The sequence below is a fragment of the Phyllobates terribilis genome, unplaced genomic scaffold (genome assembly GCF_046119375.1).
Source record: "Phyllobates terribilis strain yellow unplaced genomic scaffold, ASM4611937v1 Scaffold_10__3_contigs__length_209671492, whole genome shotgun sequence".
NCBI lineage: Eukaryota > Metazoa > Chordata > Amphibia > Anura > Dendrobatidae > Phyllobates > Phyllobates terribilis.
Genome location: NW_027362770.1, coordinates 74643802 through 74663923, shown reverse-complemented (window position 1 = coordinate 74663923; position 20122 = coordinate 74643802). Strand labels below are relative to the sequence as shown.

Below are 20122 nucleotides of genomic sequence, written 5' to 3'. Positions count from 1 at the left end.
AAAAATATATGAACTGAGCTATGTATGGGGCAACATCAAATTCTCTGCCATTTTCCCTCTCACACACTAACCTAATCTAGTCTTGGGCAGGAATATTGGGCCGAATCATATAATCTAACAATATGCAACTTTCTAATGTACTTCATACGCTGTATTTCAATCCCCCCCTATTTATACAATCTCTACCAGTGGTGGAATAGATAAAATATCTGTTCAAACTATAAAAGTCTATTCAATCGAGCCGGATTTAGCCACATAAATATCAGGTCTTTAGCTCTCACATAATACATTGCACTTGTGTATGCCAGAAGAAATAGGTATATATAGGAAAGAATGTTACACTCAGACCAATGTTGCCATTCTCAGAACAGTCATGGCGGCAACATGCAGACTTGACTGAGTTAGAGTGTCGGTACAAGAGCTTGTCTGCAATCCTGACAAGTGCACAACCGTTCCACGATTCAAACTACTTGTGTCTCCTCCAGAAGATAGATGAGACTAATGCGATAAAAGATCACACATATCCACTAACATGCCGACTATCACCGGTCAGTGAGATGTCCTCCAGCGGAATACAGGAGCACTCGGTTGAACAAGCTCTCCTGTATATGGAAAAGGCAGCTGAGATGGCAGTCGGTCAAACAAAGCATTATCCAGCCAACAGTCATCTAATGTGTATGGGGGTCTTAAAGGGGTTGTCCACTACTTGGACAACCCCTTCTTATTCCTCATGTTTGGTACCGTTAAAATAAAAAAAGACGGATTTTGGTAAGACCTTACCTATAAAATCCTTTTCAGTGAAGGAAGGAAGGGAGACGCAGATCCATTACTAGTGGGTAGGCGGAGCCCCACAGGATAGTTCACCTCAGATTAGAAAAAGTGACGACCGGCCCCTCCAGTTTAGGCTCCTCCTACTCCCATGTCCTTCAGTCCATACACAAGCTAAGGAAGAGCAGACAACACCAGTGGAACAACACAACCCCTTCCGAAAATTCAGAAATGCGAGAGAACAGGTTATGCATATAACAGAAAAAACACACAGTCCCAGGCACTACTCACTGGACCTGACAACTGCAATGAGCTGGCAATGCTGGAACAGAGCCCTAGCGCGCCGACCCCAGCCCAGATGACCGCCATCAGAGAGGAGTCGCGCCGCATCTAGAAAACAATAATGCACTTCTGCCATGGGAGGGTGCTGTGTCTCCCTTCCTTCCTTCGCTGAAAAGGTAAGGTCTTACCAAAATCCGTCTTTCAGCAGCAGAAGGGAAGGAAGGGAGACACAGATCCATTACTAGTGGGACGTCCCAAAGCAGTCCAGAACTCAAGGGTGGGAAACAGTGGCAGAATCGCCAACACCCCAACAACTTAGTCAAGCGCGCAACAAGCGCCAAACTAGATAAAGAGATAACCTAAACCACCGCCGCCTGCAGGACCCTGCGTCCCAAGGCCGCATCGGCGGAAGCACTCACGTCCACTTTATAAAATTTAGTAAAAGTGTGAACGGAGCGCCAGGTAGCCGCCCAGCAGAGCTGCGCTGCCGAGGCCCCCTTCTGAAAAGCCCACGACAAACCAACAGCTCTCGTGGAATGAGCTTGAACCTTAACCGGACAAGGCTCGCCCTTGAGCCGGTACGCTTCCAGGATAGCCGAACGTATCCACCGAGCTATAGTGTCCTTGGAGGCCCGCTGACCATGCCGACGACCAGCAGGAATCACAAAAAGAGAGTCCGACTTCCGAAACCCTTGCGTGATTGAAAGATAGAACTTCAAAGCCCGCACCAAATCCAACGAGTGCAAGGCTCGCTCCTTTGGACTTTTCGGATTCGGACAGAGGGAGGGCAACACGATGTCCTGATTGATGTGGAAACGCGACACCACTTTAGGCAGAAAATCGCCATGGGTACGAAGCACCACGCGATCCAAGTGGAACTCCAGAAAAGGGGGCGAGCAAGACAGTGCCGCCAACTCAGAAACCCTTCTCAAAGAGGTGACCGCCACCAGGAAGGCCACCTTCCAAGAAAGTAAGTAAAGCGTAGCTGAATCCATAGGCTCAAACGGCCCATGCTGAAGAGCCTCCAAGACTAGATTGAGCCGCCAAGGAGCTACAAACGCCCTCCGAGGCGGAAATGGACGTGCAACCCCGCGAAAAAACGAGCGCACATCCCTGCGCGAGGCAATAGCCTTCCGAAAAAGGACGGATAGTGCAGATACCTGACCCCGCAAGGTACCAACCACGAGACCCTTGGCCAAACCACATTGCAGAAAAGCCAATAAGTTGGGAATGGAAAAAACCCTCGGGTTCCTTGACGATCCAGAACACCATGAATAGAAGGCCTCCCAAGTTCTGTGATAAATCCTAGTCGTAGCTGGACCTCTGGCCGCCCGCAAGGTGGCAATGACCTCGGCCGAAAACCCACGACGGGTCAAGATCTCGGTCTCAAGTGCCACGCCGTCAAACGAAGCGACTTCAGGTCCGGATGACGAATGGGCCCTTGGGTTAACAGGTCCGGGCGAAGAGGCAGTGGAAACGGAGGCGCCGCCAGAAGAGACACCAGCGTTGAATACCGCGCCCTCTGCGGCCAATCCGGCACTACCAAAATTGCCGGAATTCGTTCGAGTTTGATCCGCCGGATGACCAGAGGAAGCAAGGATACCGGCGGAAACACGTAGATCAGCTCGAACTGGTCCCACTAGAGCATCTACCGCCACAGCCTCCGGGTCCCTGTACCTGGACATGAACGTCGGAACCCTGGCGTTCAGCCTGGATGCCATCAAGTCCACCTGGGGAGTCCCCCAACGGGAGCACAGCAGGGTAAAAACTTCCGGATGAAGACTCCATTCTCCGGGATCCACCTGCTCGCGACTGAGGAAGTCCGCCGTGATATTCAGCACTCCTGGGAAGTGAATCGCGGAGATGGCTGGGACCCTGGACTCGGCCCATACCAGGATCCGAGAGACCTCCATCATGAGTCTGGAACTCCTCGTCCCGCCCTGATGGTTGATATAAGCGACCGCTGAATCCGTTTGAATCCGGACAGGCAAACCGCTCAAGGGAACCGTCCAATGTCGGAGGCAGAGAAATATCGCTCTCAACTTCAGGATGTTGATCGGCAGAGACGACTCCTCTGGCGACCAGACCCCCTGAACCCAGAGATCGTTCCAAACCCCCCCCCCAGCCAGTCAGGCTGGCATCGGTGGTAATGACCGACCACCGTGGGAGGAGGAAGGATTTCCCCATGGATAAAGCCTCCGGACGTAACCACCATCCAAGAGACTCTCGCACCCTACGGGAGATACCGACACAGCGATCTAGTGAAGCCGGCGATCGGTCCCAACGGGTCAGAATAAGATTTTGGAGACCCCGGGAATGAAATTGTGCAAACGGTAAAGCTTCCATTGCTGCCACCATCAGACCCAGAAGGCGCATACACTTCCGAAGGGACATCGCCATCGCCGATCTCATATCCTGGACATGGTGACGAAGGTTCGCTTGTTTGTCCGGAGGCAGGGACACCACTGCTCGAACCGTGTCGAAAAGCATCCCCAAGAACAGGATTGACTGCGACGGCTCCAAAGACGACTTCTTCCAATTGACCAGCCACCCGAAGTCCTCCAGCTGCTGAAGGGAGAGATCGCGAGCCATCACCGCCTCCTCCGCTGTGGATGACACAATTAACAGGTCGTCCAGGTAGGGGAGAATCGTAACTCCTTGCCTTCGAAGGAGCGCCATGAGCGGCGCTAGAATTTTTGTAAAAACCCTGGGCGCCAAGGCCAACCCGGTAATGGGCCTGACTTATGGCGAAACGCAGGAAGCGCTGGTGAGCCCTGCCGATAGGGACATGCAAAAAGGCGTCGCGGATGTTGATCGACACCAATAAATCGTACTGCGACAGGGCCGCCACGACAGAGTGAAGAGACTCCATACGGAATTTCCGGGTCCGGACATAAACATTCAATTCTTTGAGGTCCAGAATGGGGCGAAACTTGTCCTCCTTTTTGGGGACCACAAAAAGGTTGGAGTAAAACCCCCTTCCCCGGTCCTCCGGCGGAACTGGAACCACCACCCCCTGCTGCAGAAGAGAGTCGACCTCCCGCAGCAGTGCGGCAGCCAGCTTGGGCTCGGACGGGATGCGTGACTGACGAAATCTGTCCGGGGGTCGAGAATGAAACTCTATGAAATAGCCTGCCGACATAACCCGCGTCACCCAGGCGTCCGATATGCTGGACGCCCAAATCGACCCGAATTGAAGCAGACGACCTCCCACCCGAGAGCCCTCGAGGGGGTTCCTGGCATCAGTCCGCCTTAGCGGGCTTTTTGTCAACCTCCCGTTTGTCCTGACGGAAATGTTGTTTCCAGGGTGTATGGGATTTCTGGGTGGTCTTCTTTCCGGAAGACGAGGGACGACCCGATCTCCAAGAGTGCTGACCGAACCGTCCCCTGGGCCGAAAGGACCGATGACCACTACCGGCACTTGACTTGCCAGACGTAGAAGCCGCTGCTTTCCGCTGCGGCAAAGCCGAATCCTTGGCCTTGGCAATCAGCTCCGTGAGGTCCGAACCAAAAAGCTGACCGCCCTTGTACGCCAGACTCAGCAAACCTTGTTTGGATACCGCGTCTCCAGTCCACTGTTTAAGCCACAGTGCTCTCCTGACAGACGGCCGAGGATTGAGCCCTGGACAGAACCGAAGTAGCATCCAGCACTGCGTCCCTGCCATATCGGGCCGCCTCTTCCAACAGCTGGAAGAGCCTTTCCACCTCAGACAGTGGAGTCCCATCTTGCCACGCTGTCCGCAGCTGATCCAACCACCGCAGAGAAGCCTCACTAGCCCACATGGCCCCCAAGGCCGCTCGGAATCCATGACCCGCGGCCTCGTAGATGGACTTCGCCGCTAACTCCGTCCTTCTATCCAGCGGGTCCTGTAGACTCGCCTTCCCTTTAACAGGAAGCAAAGAGGATTTGCTCAGCTGAGACAATGGCACGTCCACTTCAGGAGAGGGGAGACACAGGCGTTCTTTCTCCACCACCTCGTTAAGTTCATCGTGCGCCGGCAGCGTCGAACGAGCCCGACGCGACTCCTGATGCAGCCGGGCCGACTTGCCAGGGCGCCTCGTCACCTCTTCAGACAGCTGTAAAGCTTCCCGCATAGCCCCAATAAAAGCATCCACGCGGCCCGAAAGCGAAGCAGATCGACCCTGCCGATCCTCTTCATCAGAATCGGAGATCTCACCAGCAGAGTCTGTCGGTGATTCCGAAGCCTCTGACGCACTGAGCGGAGGAGACAGCGCCACCACAGGCCTGTGGCGCTTCTTGCCTCGTGACGTTGGTTGGGACTTAGCTGATTCCCAATGACCCAGGAGGTCAGACAGACTGTCAATGGAGCGAGTGAGCGCTTCCACTTTAACATCACTGAGACCCCCGACCAGTGTCGAACCTGACGCCGTCGAAGACCCCGGCGTATCAGATACGCGTGACCGATCCTGAAGCGGACCAGGAGAGAGGTCCGCGCCCCCTGGTCCCTGATCCGACATGCCCCCACATAGTTGCGAGCGTCGTGGATAAGGCAGTAACAACCCCTTACAATGGGTACGGGAACCGAGGATGTGTGATTCTGCTACCACAGCCTGTTCCTACACACAAAACCCCCAAACACTGAACGGTTAAAGCTCCTCCTTAAAGGGAGAAGAGCTACCCCAGCTGCCTGTAGAGCAAAAGTTAACCTAACAGACTAGGGTCCAGAAAGGGTTAACTGCCCTGGTGAGGCCAGACCCCTCAGAAGGGGTTAATGCTGCTGACCACGCAATACGCCTTTGCCTTAGAAGGATAGCGGTGTGCGAGTCCCTCAGCGGGGAAGTAGCAGTGCTGTATATAGCACACCCTGTCTGCCTTAAAAGGCCAGCAGTAAGGTGCTCTGCGCTGCAATAGTATGAGAAAGGAATCTTCTGCCTTAAAAACAGAAGTGACTCACCAGCTGGCCGGGGTGACTGCTCTTCCTTACACAGTGCTCGGTGTCTGGTGTAGAGAGCGGGGAGCAGGGAGCAGGAGGTAGCACGTGGTAATGGCCGGAAGAAGAAGAGGGGGCTTGGACAGCTCCAGCGCGCGCTTTCCTGGCACTTCCTGTCTGTGCTATGATGACAGGCAGCAGAGAGGCGCGAAGCCACGCCCCCCCGCTGCCGCTACCAACGGAGCCCGCGCTCCTCCGTCCCTGCTCCCCTGCCGATAACACAAACGCCTGCAGCGGAGATATCCTCCTGCAGGGACAAAACAGCAGTCACCACTTGAAAACAGTAACAGCGGCTGCCACAGCAGCCGCTGAAGCACTCAGACCATAGAGAGCACTTACCCAGCTGAGCGCCACAGGGACCCCCAGGGATGTGTGGCGCCGTGGCCCTTTACACAGATCTGCCAGGGGAGGGTCAGGGGTCCCGGCAGCGCCGAGACCCCCTGAGACCTCTAGACCACGGGGGGTCCAGGTCTCCGGAGTAAAATAAAAAATTCTTCTGAGGAGCTGCAAAGGCAGCGACTATCCTCTGCGACCTCAAATTTTAGACTGAAGAACATCGGAGTAGGAGGAGCCTAAGCTGTAGGGGCCGGTCGTCGCTTTTTCTAATCTGAGGTGAACTATCCTGTGGGGCTCCGCCTACCCACTAGTAATGGATCTGTGTCTCCCTTCCTTCCCTTCTGCGGCTGAAACACCTATACTCACCTACGATGCCGGCGCCATTCCAGCAGTGTCGACATTCGCATTCCCGGGGCTCACGTGAGGTTGTAATGAGCCCTGTGACGAATCACCGCTGGCGTCACTGTCCCCTCCTTCGGACAAACTGAAACACGAAGAGGAAATGAGAGAGTAGCTGCAGCCATGACATCCCGTTGATGGTCAATACGTCCAAAGGCAGGGATAGTGAAGCCAGCGCTGATTGAGTGCAGGGCTCGTGTGACGTAACAACCTCACGTGAGTTTAAGGAACGCGAGTGCTGACAATGCTGGAACGGCGCCGGCACCGGAGGCGAGTATAGGTGTTTTTATTTTTTGTTAAACATGAGGAATGAGAAGGGGTTGTCCGAGTAGTGGACAACCTCTTTAAGTGGTCAGTAGCCTCCTCTTGTGCAGGAGAATTAACTAGAACATCACAATGTCTTTGTTCTCTGGGACTCGAGGATGTTGAGCCCCAATGATTAGGACCTCTTGGAAACATATTATAAAACTATAAAAGGTGAATAATTCTTTAAAGGATGTCTGTCACTGGGTTTCACAGTACAAACTGCACAAATTATGTATATGTACATATATATCTTAGACCTGATGAGGATTTTGTACTTATTTGGAACCTCATATTAAATGTATAATTCTTTTTCTCACCTGATGTTAAAATAAAAAGGTTAGGAATAAGGCTAGATCTATAGAATATATAAAATGTGTTATCATTTAGATAACAATCATTTCAGCTAAGAGGTTTTCTACCCCATTCTCCGAACATTTATACACCATTGTACGAATTTCTAATAATTAAAGGGCTATTCTCATCTCTTACATTTATGGCATATCACAACTGTTAAAGTAAAATAGATAATAAAAGTTGTGATCAGAAGAATGCAGAAGTATTTATAAGTGATGGGAATATTTGATTTAATGAGGTTTTCTAACTTCACCTTTCTGCTAGCCATCGGCATATCTGTGTTAAAAATAGTAAAATCATCCACTACTGACCCACTCCAGGTCCAGTACTGCAGCTCAGCTGATGATTCAGTGATTGTTTACCAGCTGCAGAGGTGACATGTCAACAGCGCTGCAGGCAATCACTTGGCTCAGCAGCTTCGTAGACTACCAGGTGGTTTTCATATTTTTAACACAGGCACAGCAATGTTAGGCAGAAAGGTCTAAGAAGAGGCCCTTTAATTAATAGAATAAAACACTGAAATCTAATAAATCATAATTGAATGTTATCGACTTACCCTTTCCAAATCCTGCCTGAGATGTGTAAATAGCTTTAATCTCCTGTACAGTACGTCTTGCTCTTGCTGAGCTAAATCATCTACTTCGTCTGTTTTAGGACTTAAAAGAGGCTTGTGAAAGTTTGCCTTCCTCTTCAGCTTCCAGTACTGGTATACAAAGTCAACCACATTCCTGTTCACATTAAGATTCTCTGCTACATCCTCTGACTTGACAAGTTCATGGAAATCCTCCTCCAGTTGCAGAAGCTTTTGCTTTCTCAAGGTAACCTTTTCAAGATCCTGCTGCAATTGGTCAGCATCTGCTGTGACAGCAGATGAGGATGGTCTTTGGCTGCACTGATCCTCGGGTTTGGTGGCTCCTTTGCTGTGATCCAGACAATAGGACTTGAACTTCACCTCATCATTCTCTGCCAATGTGGTGTGCATCTCTAGGTTGTGATCAAAGGCGCAGGTAACGTGGAAAGCAGTAACGCAGGATGGCATGGAACACTAGAAGGAAAACACACAATGTCAACACCAATGTAGAGAGGGCCTTAGACCTTATTTTCCTAACGCAAAATAGAAAAGTAATAAAATCAAATTTATTATCATATACTATTATCTGCTGAGCCTTTTTAACCCGACCGAGCCAATTATGTCCTTAATGACCAGGCCAAATTTTACAATTCTGAAGAGTGTCACTTTATGTGGTAATAACTGGAACGCTTCAATGGATCTCAGTGATTCTGAAATTTTTTTTCGTGACATATTGTACTTTATAATAGTGGTAAAAGTTCTTTGATATGACTGGCGTTTATTTGAGAAAAAAAAATGGAAATTTGGTGAAAATTTTGCAATTTTCAAACTTTGAATTCTTATGCCCTTAAATCAGAGAGATATGTCACACAAAATAGTTAATAAATTACATTTTCCACATGTCTACTTTACATCAGCACAATTTTTGAAACACAATTTTTTTTTTGTTAGGGAGCTATAAGGGTTAAAAGTTGACCAGCGATTTCTCATTTTTCCAACACAATTTACAAAACCATTTTTTTAGAGACCACATCACATTTGAAGTGACTTTGAGGGGCCTTTATGACAGAAAATACCCAAAAGTGACACCATTCTAAAAACTGCACCCCTCAAGGTGCTCAAAACCACTTTCAAGAAGTTTATTAACCCTTCAGGTGCTTCTCAGGAACTGAAGCAACGTGTAAGGAAAAAATGAACATTTAATGTTTTTTCACAAAAATTTTACTTCACACTCAAATTTTTTAATTTTCAGAAGGGTTACAAGAGAAAATGGACCATAAATTTGTTTATGTAATTTCTCCAGACCATGCCGATACCCCATATGTGGAGAAAATACACTGTTTGGGTGCACGGCAGGGTTCAGAAGGGAAGGAGAGCCATTTGACTTTTTGAATGCAAAATTGGCTGGAATCGAGAGCGAATGCCATGTTGCGTTTGGAGAGCCCCTAAACAGTGGAAACCCCCCACAACTGACCCCATTTTGTAAATTAAACCCCTCAAGGATTTTATCCAGGGGTATAGTGAGCATTTTGAACCCACAAGTACAACACAGAATTTGATAACATTAGGTCGTCATATTCTCACTTTTGCCAGAGGTAACCCCGAAAAGAGAACCCCACGATCTGTTACCCACTTTCTTACAGCGATAACCCACATGTAATCAAAAAGTTCTGTTTGGACAAACGGCAGAGCTCAAAGCGGAAGGAGCAAAGCAGGGTGTACACGTCTGCTCTGCGCTGAATGTTCTGGGGGCCATTAGTATTTTCTATATGCCTGTCTAACAAAAAAGTCTTAAACTAATCTAACACTATTAGACCTAAACCTAATCTAACACTAGTATTTTTTTTTAAATATATATTTTTTTACTTTTGAAAAAACTGTAAGTGCCTAACCATAAAAAGCCTAACCCAAACAAGCTTAGCCCTAATAACCCTAAGGCTGTGTGCCCACGATGCGTTTTTTAAGCATTTCCGCAGCAGCAAAAACTCATGGTAGAAGGCCTGCCATGTTCCCAATGATAATCCGCATGTGCTATGCACATGCTGCGGAAATTTCCGCTGCGGATTATCATTGCGGAAAAAAACGCAGCACTACCAATTATTTTGCGGAAGAGCTGCGTTTTCGCCGCCATTGACTTGCATTAGATCGCTTGGATTCCGCATCACTGGATCTGTAGATGCGGAATCCATACGTTTCAATGTGCGGATGGTACCCGGGTCTGGAGGACAGGAGACTCTCCTGCGGACCTGGGTACCATAGAACCTGTAAAAAAAAGAATAAAATAAAAAATAAATATTATACTTACCTTCTGATGGCCCCCAGTGCGCTTGTCTTCGCTTGAAGACAGATCGCGGTGGACTGAAGGACCTGCGCTGACGTCATAGTCATGTGATGGCAGGTCCTTCAGTGTACTGCGAGCTGCCGGCAAGCCAGGACGAAGCGAATAAAGACTCCGGGGGCCATCAGAAGGTAAGTATAGGTTTATTTTTTCCAATTCTTTCGGTCACACTATATAAATCCATACCGTTTTCATGGATTTATATAGTGTGACCAAGTTGACAAGCACTTTCCAAGTGATGCTAAAATCGCTTGGAAAGCGCTTGTCAATCCGCATGTGGAAATGCATGTATAGAACGCTTCACATCCGCTTGTCCCTGGCAGGAAAAACGCATGTACAATCCGCATGTACAATCCGCATGCGTTTTTTCTGCCAGGGAGATGCAGAAACGCTCAGGAAAAAATCTGGAGCATTTCTGCATCGTGGGCACATAGCCTAATCCTACTAACCCTAACTGCAAAGAGTAAAACAAATTGATAAGAAAAAAATTTAATTTGACAAGGGAGATGACACAGGGGGGGGAGGGGGGGGGGCTGTGAGCAATGAGGTTTAGGAGATTTACTGAAACTACATGTGCATGTCACTAAATTAGAATATGATCAAAAAGTTAATTTATTTCAGTTCTTCAATACAAAAAGTGAAACTCATATATTATATAGAGTCATTACAAACAGAGTGATCTATTTCCAGTGTTAATTTCTGTTAATGCTGATGATTATAGCTTACAGCCAATGAACACACAAAGGTCATTATCTCAGTAAATTAAAATAATTAACAAAAAACACCTGCAAAGGCCTCCTAAGTGTTTAAAAAGGTCCCTTAGTCTGTTTCAGTAGGCTCCACAATCATGGGGAAGACTGCTGACTTGACAGATGTCCAGAAGGCAGTCATTGAGACACTCCACAAGGTCCCAGAGTTCCAATTTTCATTTGGAAATCAAGGCCCCAGAGTCTGGAGAAAGAGTGGAGAGGCACACAGTCCAAGCTGCTTGAGGTCTAGTGTGAAGTTTCCACTATCAGTGATGGTTTGGGAAGCCATGTCATCTGCTGGTAAAGGTCCACTGTGTTTTATCAAGACAGTCTACCAGAAAATTTTAGAGCACTTCATGCTTCCCCCTGCCGACAAGCATTTTGAAGATGGAAATTTCATTCTCCAGCAAGACTTAGCACCTGTCCACACTGCCAAAAGTACCAATACCTGGTTTAAAAACAACAGTATCACTGTGCTTGATTGGCCAGTAAACTCGCCTGACCTTAACCCCATAGAGAATCTACAGGGTATTGTCAAGAGGAAGATGAGACACCATACCCAACAATGCAGACCGGCTGAAGGCTGCTATCAAAGCAACCTGGGCTTCCATAACACCTCAGCAGTGCCACAGGCTGATCACCTCCATGCCACACCGAATTGATGCAGTAATTGATGCAAAAGGAGAACCGACCAAGTATTGAGTGCATTTACTGAACATACATTTCAGTAGGACAACATTTCAGATTTTAAAAACATTTTTCAAGCTGTTGTTATAAAGTATTCTAATTCACTGACATAATGACTTTTGTGTTTTCATTTCCATTGGCTGTAAGCCATAATCACCAACATTAACAGAAATAAACACTTGAAATAGATCACTCTGTTTGTAATGACTCTATGTAATATATGAGTTTCACTTTTTGTATTGAAGAACTGAAATAAATTAACTTTTTGATGATATTCTAATTTTGTGAGATGCATCCATATTATTAGGGGCTTTTGATCACTGTGATAGGGTCTATCGCAGTAATCAAAAGCCGTCAGCCAACGAGAAAAATCCCTGCTCTTGCCGGGAGGCAGATCTTGGAGGGCGCACTGCTTGCCACTTTCTTTCGCAGAAGGAGGAGGACTAGGGGATCGAGGATTCCGTACCTAAGGTACCGTGGGGGGCTCGGGGACCTTATTTCTCTATTCTCTGATATGTTAGGTCATATCAAAGGAGTGGAAAATTTATTTTAAAATCTGATTTTTTGTTTTGTGATCGCTGTTATTTGGTGAATAATGGCGATCACGTGACATCGGACCGTAAAAAATGGCCCTGACCATGTTCTTCAGGGTCTCAGCTACCCAGGTAGCTGAGACCTCGGAGATTTTCCAATGCTGGGGGGCGCTACAATGTCATTCCTCATCGTCGTTAAACAGCGCCGTTGAGGAATAAGTACTAGTGATGAGCAAGCACTAAAATGCTCGGGTGCTCGTTGCTCAGGTTGAGCAAATCGTAATGCTCGAGTGCTCGACCCGAGCAATGAGCCCAATGTAAGTCAATGAGAAGCTCAAGCATTTTTCCGGTGGCCCCACCCCCGGAGGCCTGGAGGGGGCCTAAAAATTGTCTAAATCGATGGGAACAGTGCTGAAATTACATGGGAACAGCATGGGGAAGACCCCTGGAAGCATCTCTGATTCCCAGGCCACTGCTGTGAACAATGTTGTCAGAGTATTGCTGTCACAGGTGTGTCAAAGGTGACGGACAGTTGCCCTGCAGTGGGTTGCAGGAGATCTTCAAGTTTGGCATTGCAGACAGCTTCTTACATAGGAGGCTGTCTTTAGGACCGAGCGACTACCTCTCTCTTGCTAATTTGCTCTCTGGCCTGGGTGTATATATACCTGGTGTGTCTGAGAAAGCGTCACCGGTTATATTAATTTCTACTTGTGAAGCTTAGCAGGAGCAGTACCTCGTCCTCTCTGGAGCTTGAGGCCGTGTGCACATTTGGAGTTCATCTAAAGCTAAGACATTTTCCCCTTTTGTCTACCCTTGTTGTCTTTAGGCTGTGTGCCCACAATGTGTTTTTTAAGCCTTTCCGCAGCGGCAAAAATGCTGCAGAAACGCTTAAAAAATGCATGGTAGAAGGCCTGCCATGTTCCCCAATGATAATCCGCATGTGCTGTGCACATGCTGCGGAAATTTCCGCTGCGGATTATCATTGCGGAAAAAAAAAGCAGCACTACCAATTATTTTGCGGAAGTGCTGCGTTTTTGCCGCCATTGACTTGCATTGGAACGCATGGATTACGCATCACTGTATATGTAGATGCGCATTCCATGCATTTCAATGTGCGGATGGTACCCAGGTCTAGAGAAGAGGAGACTCTCCTCGGGAACCGGGTACCATAGAAACTGTAAAAAAAAGAATAAAATAAAAAATAAAGATTATATTTACCTTCTGGCGGCCCCCGCTGCACTCCTTTCATGCCGGCAGCTAGCGATGGACTGAAGGACCTGCGCTGACGTCATAGTCATGTGACGGGTCACGCGACGCTGACGTCAGCAGGTCCTTCAGTGTACCGCTGCCGGCATTTCTGCATCGTGGGCACATAGCCTTAGAGTTTTAGTGGAGGTTGACTAGTGCTCATCTCCTTTCATCCCTAGCCGTAGCCTTACGCCAGGGAAAGTAGGGCAAGGCACGCGGTTGGCGATAGCTGAGGTGGTTATATAGGGACTTTAGCTGAGACAGGGTGACGCTAGACCAGACTAGGAGGTCTCCACCTCCCCCTTTCCCTAGTGTCTGGGCTCCCTCTCCCTTCTCCCTCTGTGTTGCACTTCCCAATGCCAAGACACTTGCTCAGGTGTTCATAAATGAGAATGAACCCTTCTACCAAAAGTAAGGTCTGAAGAAGAAGCTAGGTCCAGCCAATAGTGTTTGAAGAAGGTTGCAGCACTACATATCTGTTCTATTGAAACACCAGCTTTTTCCGGCCAGGAGGCTGCCACTGCTCTTGTCGAGTGAGCTTTCAATCTCTTTGGAGCGGGTTCCCCACTTGAAGAGTATGCCAGAGTGATGGCATTTCTTATCCACCTTGCCAACGTGCCTTTGGAAGCTTTTAGCCCCTTCCGAGGTCCCTGGAAGCACGCAAAGAGCCCTATCCTTCCTACACTCGTGTGGCAGCTAGGTACTGGATTAGGCATCTCCTGACATCTAATATATGTAGGTCTCTTTCCCCCCTGTTCTTGGGATTGGGGGAAAAAAGGAAGGAAGGGTGACCTCCTGGGATCTGTGGAACCGTAGGTAGACGCGGTCGGGTTTAAGAATGATTCTATCCTTAAAGATCTGTGTAAAGGGAGGTCCTACAGATAATGCCTGGATGTCACTGACTCTACGTGCTGACGTGAGTGCTACTAAAAGTGATGTCTTGAGAGATAGAGTTTTTAGAGATGTATCTACCAAAGGTCCGAAAAGAGGTTTGGTTAAATCTGTAAGGACTACGTTTAAATCCCAAGGAGGCGGGTTCAGAGTAGGGATGGGACTAGATCTAGCCGATGCCTTGATGAATCTAGATATCCATCGATTACCGGCCAGGTCGTAATTGTATAGTGCCCCCAATGCTGCGACTTGAACCTTCAAGGTGCTTGTAGCTAGACTCTGTTCCAACCTCCTCTGCAGGAATTCTAGAATGGCTGTCAGAGGAACCCCTCCTTCTAACCTGGAACCTGAAGAGAAAAGGAACCTTCTCCAAGTTTTCCCATAAAGTTTGGTGGTGACAGGTTTCCTACTGTGTAGTAAGGTGGAGATTAAATTTGGCGAAAATCCTTTCTCCCTCAGGAGAGCCCTCTAAAATTCCATGCTGTCATGTGCAAGTTTGTTACCTGAAGATGAAGAACTGGCCCCTGGGAAAGAAGATCCGGAAATTCCGGGAGTACCCAGAGGTCAGAGATGGACATAATCCTCAGTCAAGAAAACCACGTTCTCTTCGGCCAGAAGGGGCGATTAGGATTACTTTTGCCTCGTCTTCTCAGATCTTTCTCAGAACTGCCGGAATCAAGGCAATCGGAGGAAAAGCATAGGCTTAGAGTATGGTTCCATGACGGCATCTAATGCTATGGGGCTCCCTTTGGGGTCTAATGAGCAGAATTTGTCTACCTTCTTGTTCTGACTGTCGGCCAATAGATCTATGGTAGGACATCCCCACATTTCTGCAATCTGACTGAATACGGACTGTTTCAGTTCCCACTCGCCCTGTCTCAGCTGGGTCTGGCTCAGGAAGTCTGCTCTGCGATTTTCTGTCCCTCTTATGTGGGGTGCAGACAGAGATGACAAAATGCTCTCGGCTATCTGGAAGATGAGACCTGTTACTTCCATCAAAGGACGGGACCGGGTTCTTCCCTGGTGATTCAAGTATGCCACTACCACCCGGTTGTCCGAGAATACTCTTACGTGATGACCCTGAAGAGTGTCTAAGAATTCTAGAAGGGCACATTTTTCCGCTAGCAGCTCTTTCATGTTTAAGCATAGTAATCTTAGGTCCTCCGTCCAGACCCCCTGTGCTATCTTGTCGTTCAAGTGAGACCCCCCAAAACCTGGGGCTTGCGTCTGTGGCCAAAATATGAAAGATTGTGATTACCCATGGAATACCCCGGGTTATTTTGTCTATTCTCATCCACCAGCCTAGAGAAAGTACAGTTTTTGGTGACAAGGTTAGCTGACCTTCTAAATGCCCTTCTAGAGAAATTTTGGCTCCTAAAATCTCCCATTGCAAATCCCTGGTGTGCATCTGGGCCCATTGAACCACCAGGATGCAAGCAGTCAGGAAACCTAGCAGGGACCATATCACAGGAATCATGGAAACCAGAGAATTATAAAGCGATTTTAGAGCGAAATATCCTACCCAGGGAAAGAAAACTTGGTTTGAGTCGAAGATCATGGGTCCTGCAGCAAGACAATGACTCAAAGCACACATCCAAAAGTACACAGGAATGGTTGAAAAAAAAATTGGACTGTTTTAAAATGGCTAGCAATGACTCCTGACCTCAATCCCATTGAAAATCTTTGGGGTGAGCTAAAATATAATTGGGAAAAAGAACACTGCAAACATTCAAGAGCTTGGACAAACTGCAAAGGAAGAGTGGGAGAAAATTCCAGCTGAGAAGTGCAAGAAGCTTTTAGATGGCTACAAGAAACGTTTGGAGGCTGTCAGCAATGACAAAGGGTGTGCAACCAAGTATTAATTAGGGATGCCTTTATTGCTACACATACTGTTTAATCTGTTTCTTCTTCTTTGAAATTGCAACAAGGAAGTTGAAAAACAATGTTGCATTGTTGTATTACTTTGAACCACTAATTAAAAAATCCTGTGGATATAACTTTGGCATATTTCCATTTATTGCACAGTCTATAAAAAAAATTAAGGGGTGCCAGTAATGGTGAGCAGCACTCTACATTCTATCGTGATCATGGAAAAAGAGTAACATGCCTGCAATGTGTGAATGCTGCCTAAAGATGTCGTATTCTGAACTATTAGGAAACCTACAAGAAGAAGTTTACTTAAAAGAAGTTGCCCACTACTTGGACAACTCTTTGTCATCCCCCACGCTTGGCCCTGATAAAATAAACTTATACTCACCTGCTGTGCTTGCACCGTTCCTGCGGTGTCGGCACTCGCTCTCCCCGGGACTCCAGTGCTGTTGTTGTGACAAGTGATGGCGGAGCCCAATCAGCGCTGGCGTCACTCCTGTCGAATTGAACATGAAGAGGAAGTCAGAGAGCAGCCGCAGCATGGACTTCCTCTTCATGTTCGATTTGTCCGAAGGCGGAGACAGTGATGCCAGAGCTGATTGGGCACCGGCGTCATGTGTCACAACAACCGCACGAGAGCCCTGGGACCGCGAGTGCTGACACTGCTGGAACGGTGCCGGCATGGGAGGGGAGTATAAGCTTTTTTATTTTATCGGGGCCAAACACTTAGATCAAGAAGGAGTTGTCCAAGTAGTGGACAACCCCTTTAAACTCCCTATCACAACAAACATAGCTAAAAAGGTACACGACAAGGTTGTCCGTTGTCCCCTCCTTGGTTGCTTTAGCTATCAAACCCCTAGTAATAGCAATGAGATCCAACCTCAATATTCATGGGTTTTTAGATTGCAGACACATTGCATATTTTTGAATACAAAACGAACCTTTTTGCAGATGATTTACTTGTAACACTTAAACCACCCCTGATTTCTATGTCTTACTTATAAGCTACTTTGAAACTGCCGCAAGCTTGAAAATTAACATGAATAAATCAGAATTCATGTTCTTAAATATCATGGAGAAATTATAATCTCAGATCCTAAACTGCTCTTGAAAAACAAAATAACTATCTAACGTATTTAGGTATCAAAGCACCATGTTCCCCTTGTACTCTCTTTAAAAGGAACCTGTCATTTCAAAAACCACTATTAACCTGCAGATATGGGGTTCATTGGAAGGTTAATAACATTTTAAAGCCATGAAGCTGCCATACTAACAGCCTGGCTTTAGAATGCTATTATTTCTTATTCCTCCAGGCATCCTCTGGCTTTCAGTCAATACATAGTGAGCGTCGCCTGCAACCACGCCGAGGGCACTGACTGACAGCTTGCTCAGCACTGATGCACTGCAAAACCTGCTGTCAGTCAGTGCCGAGGTGTGGTTACAGCCACCGTTTACTATGTACTGAGTGGTGCCTGAAGCCGTGCCTTTATGACTGAAAGCATGAGAACTAAAGTTCATTTCCTCCTATTAGCCGGGATGCAGATCATGATTAGCCTGCAGACGGACCCTATATCTGCAGTGTTTTTGACATGACAGGTTCCCTTTAAACCTTCTTGCTTTTGGTATTCAAAACTAAACATAACCAAATGTCAACCTTTATTTGGAATAAAAAGAGGTCATGATTAGCACTTTGAACCAGGTTTTTGTCCCCAACAAATGTTTTTAGATCACAACTGGAAGAAGTAATTGAGAATTGTGCCTGAGCAAACAAATATTCAGTAAGCTGGGACAGGAGAATGGTACTAGCTGTGTAGGATGCAGTAATTAAAGGGGTGTATAAAGTGTCCTCATGTTGGGATCAATAATTGGCCTGCTGAGGGTAATCCTGGCATAAGATATTCAATGTCCCTAAAGTGCAACCAGAGGGAAAATCAAGAGTTACACAACTCCCATTCAAACAAATAGACTGTCTTTATAACCCACAGCAGGTCGGTCATCTAGAGTGAGTGATACTCTAGGGCTCTTTCACACGTCCTGATATTTCCGGTAATGGAAAAACCAGTACTGGATATATCCGTGTGTCCAAGTGCACCTGTGTGGCAACCGTTTGCCACGCGTGTGCCGCAACAGGAGCACAAGTACCAGAGTTTGGGAATCAGCGGTACAGTTAGTCCCCTGCCGGCGCTGCAATCAGCACCAGTAGGGAATAATGATGAGAGTAGTAGTGTGCTCCTGGTGTCTCCACCTGTAAGAATAAAATAAAATAAAAATACCTTATACTCACCTGTCCTAAGTGTCCCCCGCTGTAATCCATGCGACCGCTCATGCCAAGGAGCCGGAGAGAATGACTAGCTCCAGCGAGCGGGCCCCGGACCTCCACTGCGTTCAGTGAGAGGTGTCCTGTCACTCACTGAGCTCAGCACAGCTCCGGGGCTCGCTTGCTGGAGTGACTCATTCTCCCCGGCTCCTCAGCATGAGCGGTCACATGGCTTATAGCGGGGGACACTTAGGACAGGTGAGTATAAGGAATTTTTATTTTATTCTTATTTTTACAGGTGGAGACACCTGGAGCAGACACTACTACTATCATAATTATTCCCTGCTGGTGCCGATTGCAGCACTGGCAGGGGACTATGATGAGGGCAGCATTCAGCACCCGGTGCTTGGGAACAGCGCTATCTGTACACTGATTCCCAGGCGCCAGTATGTGTCACACGGATGGCATCCGTGTGCAGTACGTGTTTACACTGACCCATTAACTTGAATAGTTCCTTGTGATCCGTGCTGCCAGCCAAAAATGGACATGTCTACATGTGGATCACATGTGAGCAGATCTACGTGTGTCAGTGTCTCCGGTACGTGAGGAAACTGTCACCACACGTACCGGAGATACTGACGTGTGAAAGAGCCCTAACTGTTATCCATTCTGACCCAGCAGAAAGGTGCCTGAACTCAAGAAACCGCTCAGTCCCATCCCCCATCATTAAAGGGGTTGTCCCACGAACAAAGTATATTTTAATCAATAGATCTAGGAATGAGGAAGCAAGATATACAGTACAGATAGGACAGCATGAGCTTGCAGCTGCTGCTTTCTGGGAGGTAAAACATTTCCCTGCGTAAGAGTCAGCTGCGATCCCATGCTATTGTGTCTTTATTCTTTCTTTTGCTTCCTCCCCTGCCCAGGAGATGTGGTATGATCAGACCATGTTCCTGTACGGTCAGACACAGCCATTACACAGTACACAGCAGGGAACATGTATTAGATTAAAATCATTAATTATCACACTTGGTGTTTAGGTCATTGGATGACCAAATGGATTTTCCCTGCCAACCAAATTCGAATGATAACTTTACAAACTGAGTATATAGTCCTTAAAATACCAATATTAATAAAGTGATTGAGTAAGAATTGCTAATTATGGTTACAATATGTGTTCTGATTGAGGCCTATATGTAGTTTATTAATGGAGACACGAAATAAAAAAAAGAAAAAAAAAACATTATCCGTATTTGGTAAGCATGTCTTAAAGGACATCTGTTGCTAAGTTTTTGCTACCTTATCCAAAAAGAGCATAATGTAGGAAAAGAGACCCTGATTCCAGTAATGTATCACTTAGATTCTTGGTGCAGCAGTTGTGACACAATCAGAATTTTTAGCTGTATCATGTAGCAGAGCTCAGAAAGCTAACCCCACACCACAGATTTCTGTGTACATTGTATATTGACAGTGAGCTGCGTGTCAGAGGGGGTATGGTCGGACCACTTGTCAAGAAGGAGCTAGTCTGGGCAGTGATAATCTCCTGGTGATAAAACATGCATTGTATGGAAACAAAAAAACG

The 20122-nt window shown here is 47.2% G+C and overlaps 1 protein-coding gene across 3 annotated transcripts in view; it reads right to left on the bottom strand.

Moving 5' to 3' along the window:
* Positions 1–20122, bottom strand: part of JADE2 (jade family PHD finger 2) — a 338504-nt gene that overhangs the window by 45477 nt on the left and 272905 nt on the right. For all 3 annotated transcript variants that reach the window (XM_073649598.1, XM_073649599.1, XM_073649601.1), the window contains exon 9: positions 7954–8442. In XM_073649598.1, coding sequence (XP_073505699.1) covers positions 7954–8442 — 489 coding nt within the window. The remainder of the gene's footprint in view (positions 1–7953; positions 8443–20122) is intronic.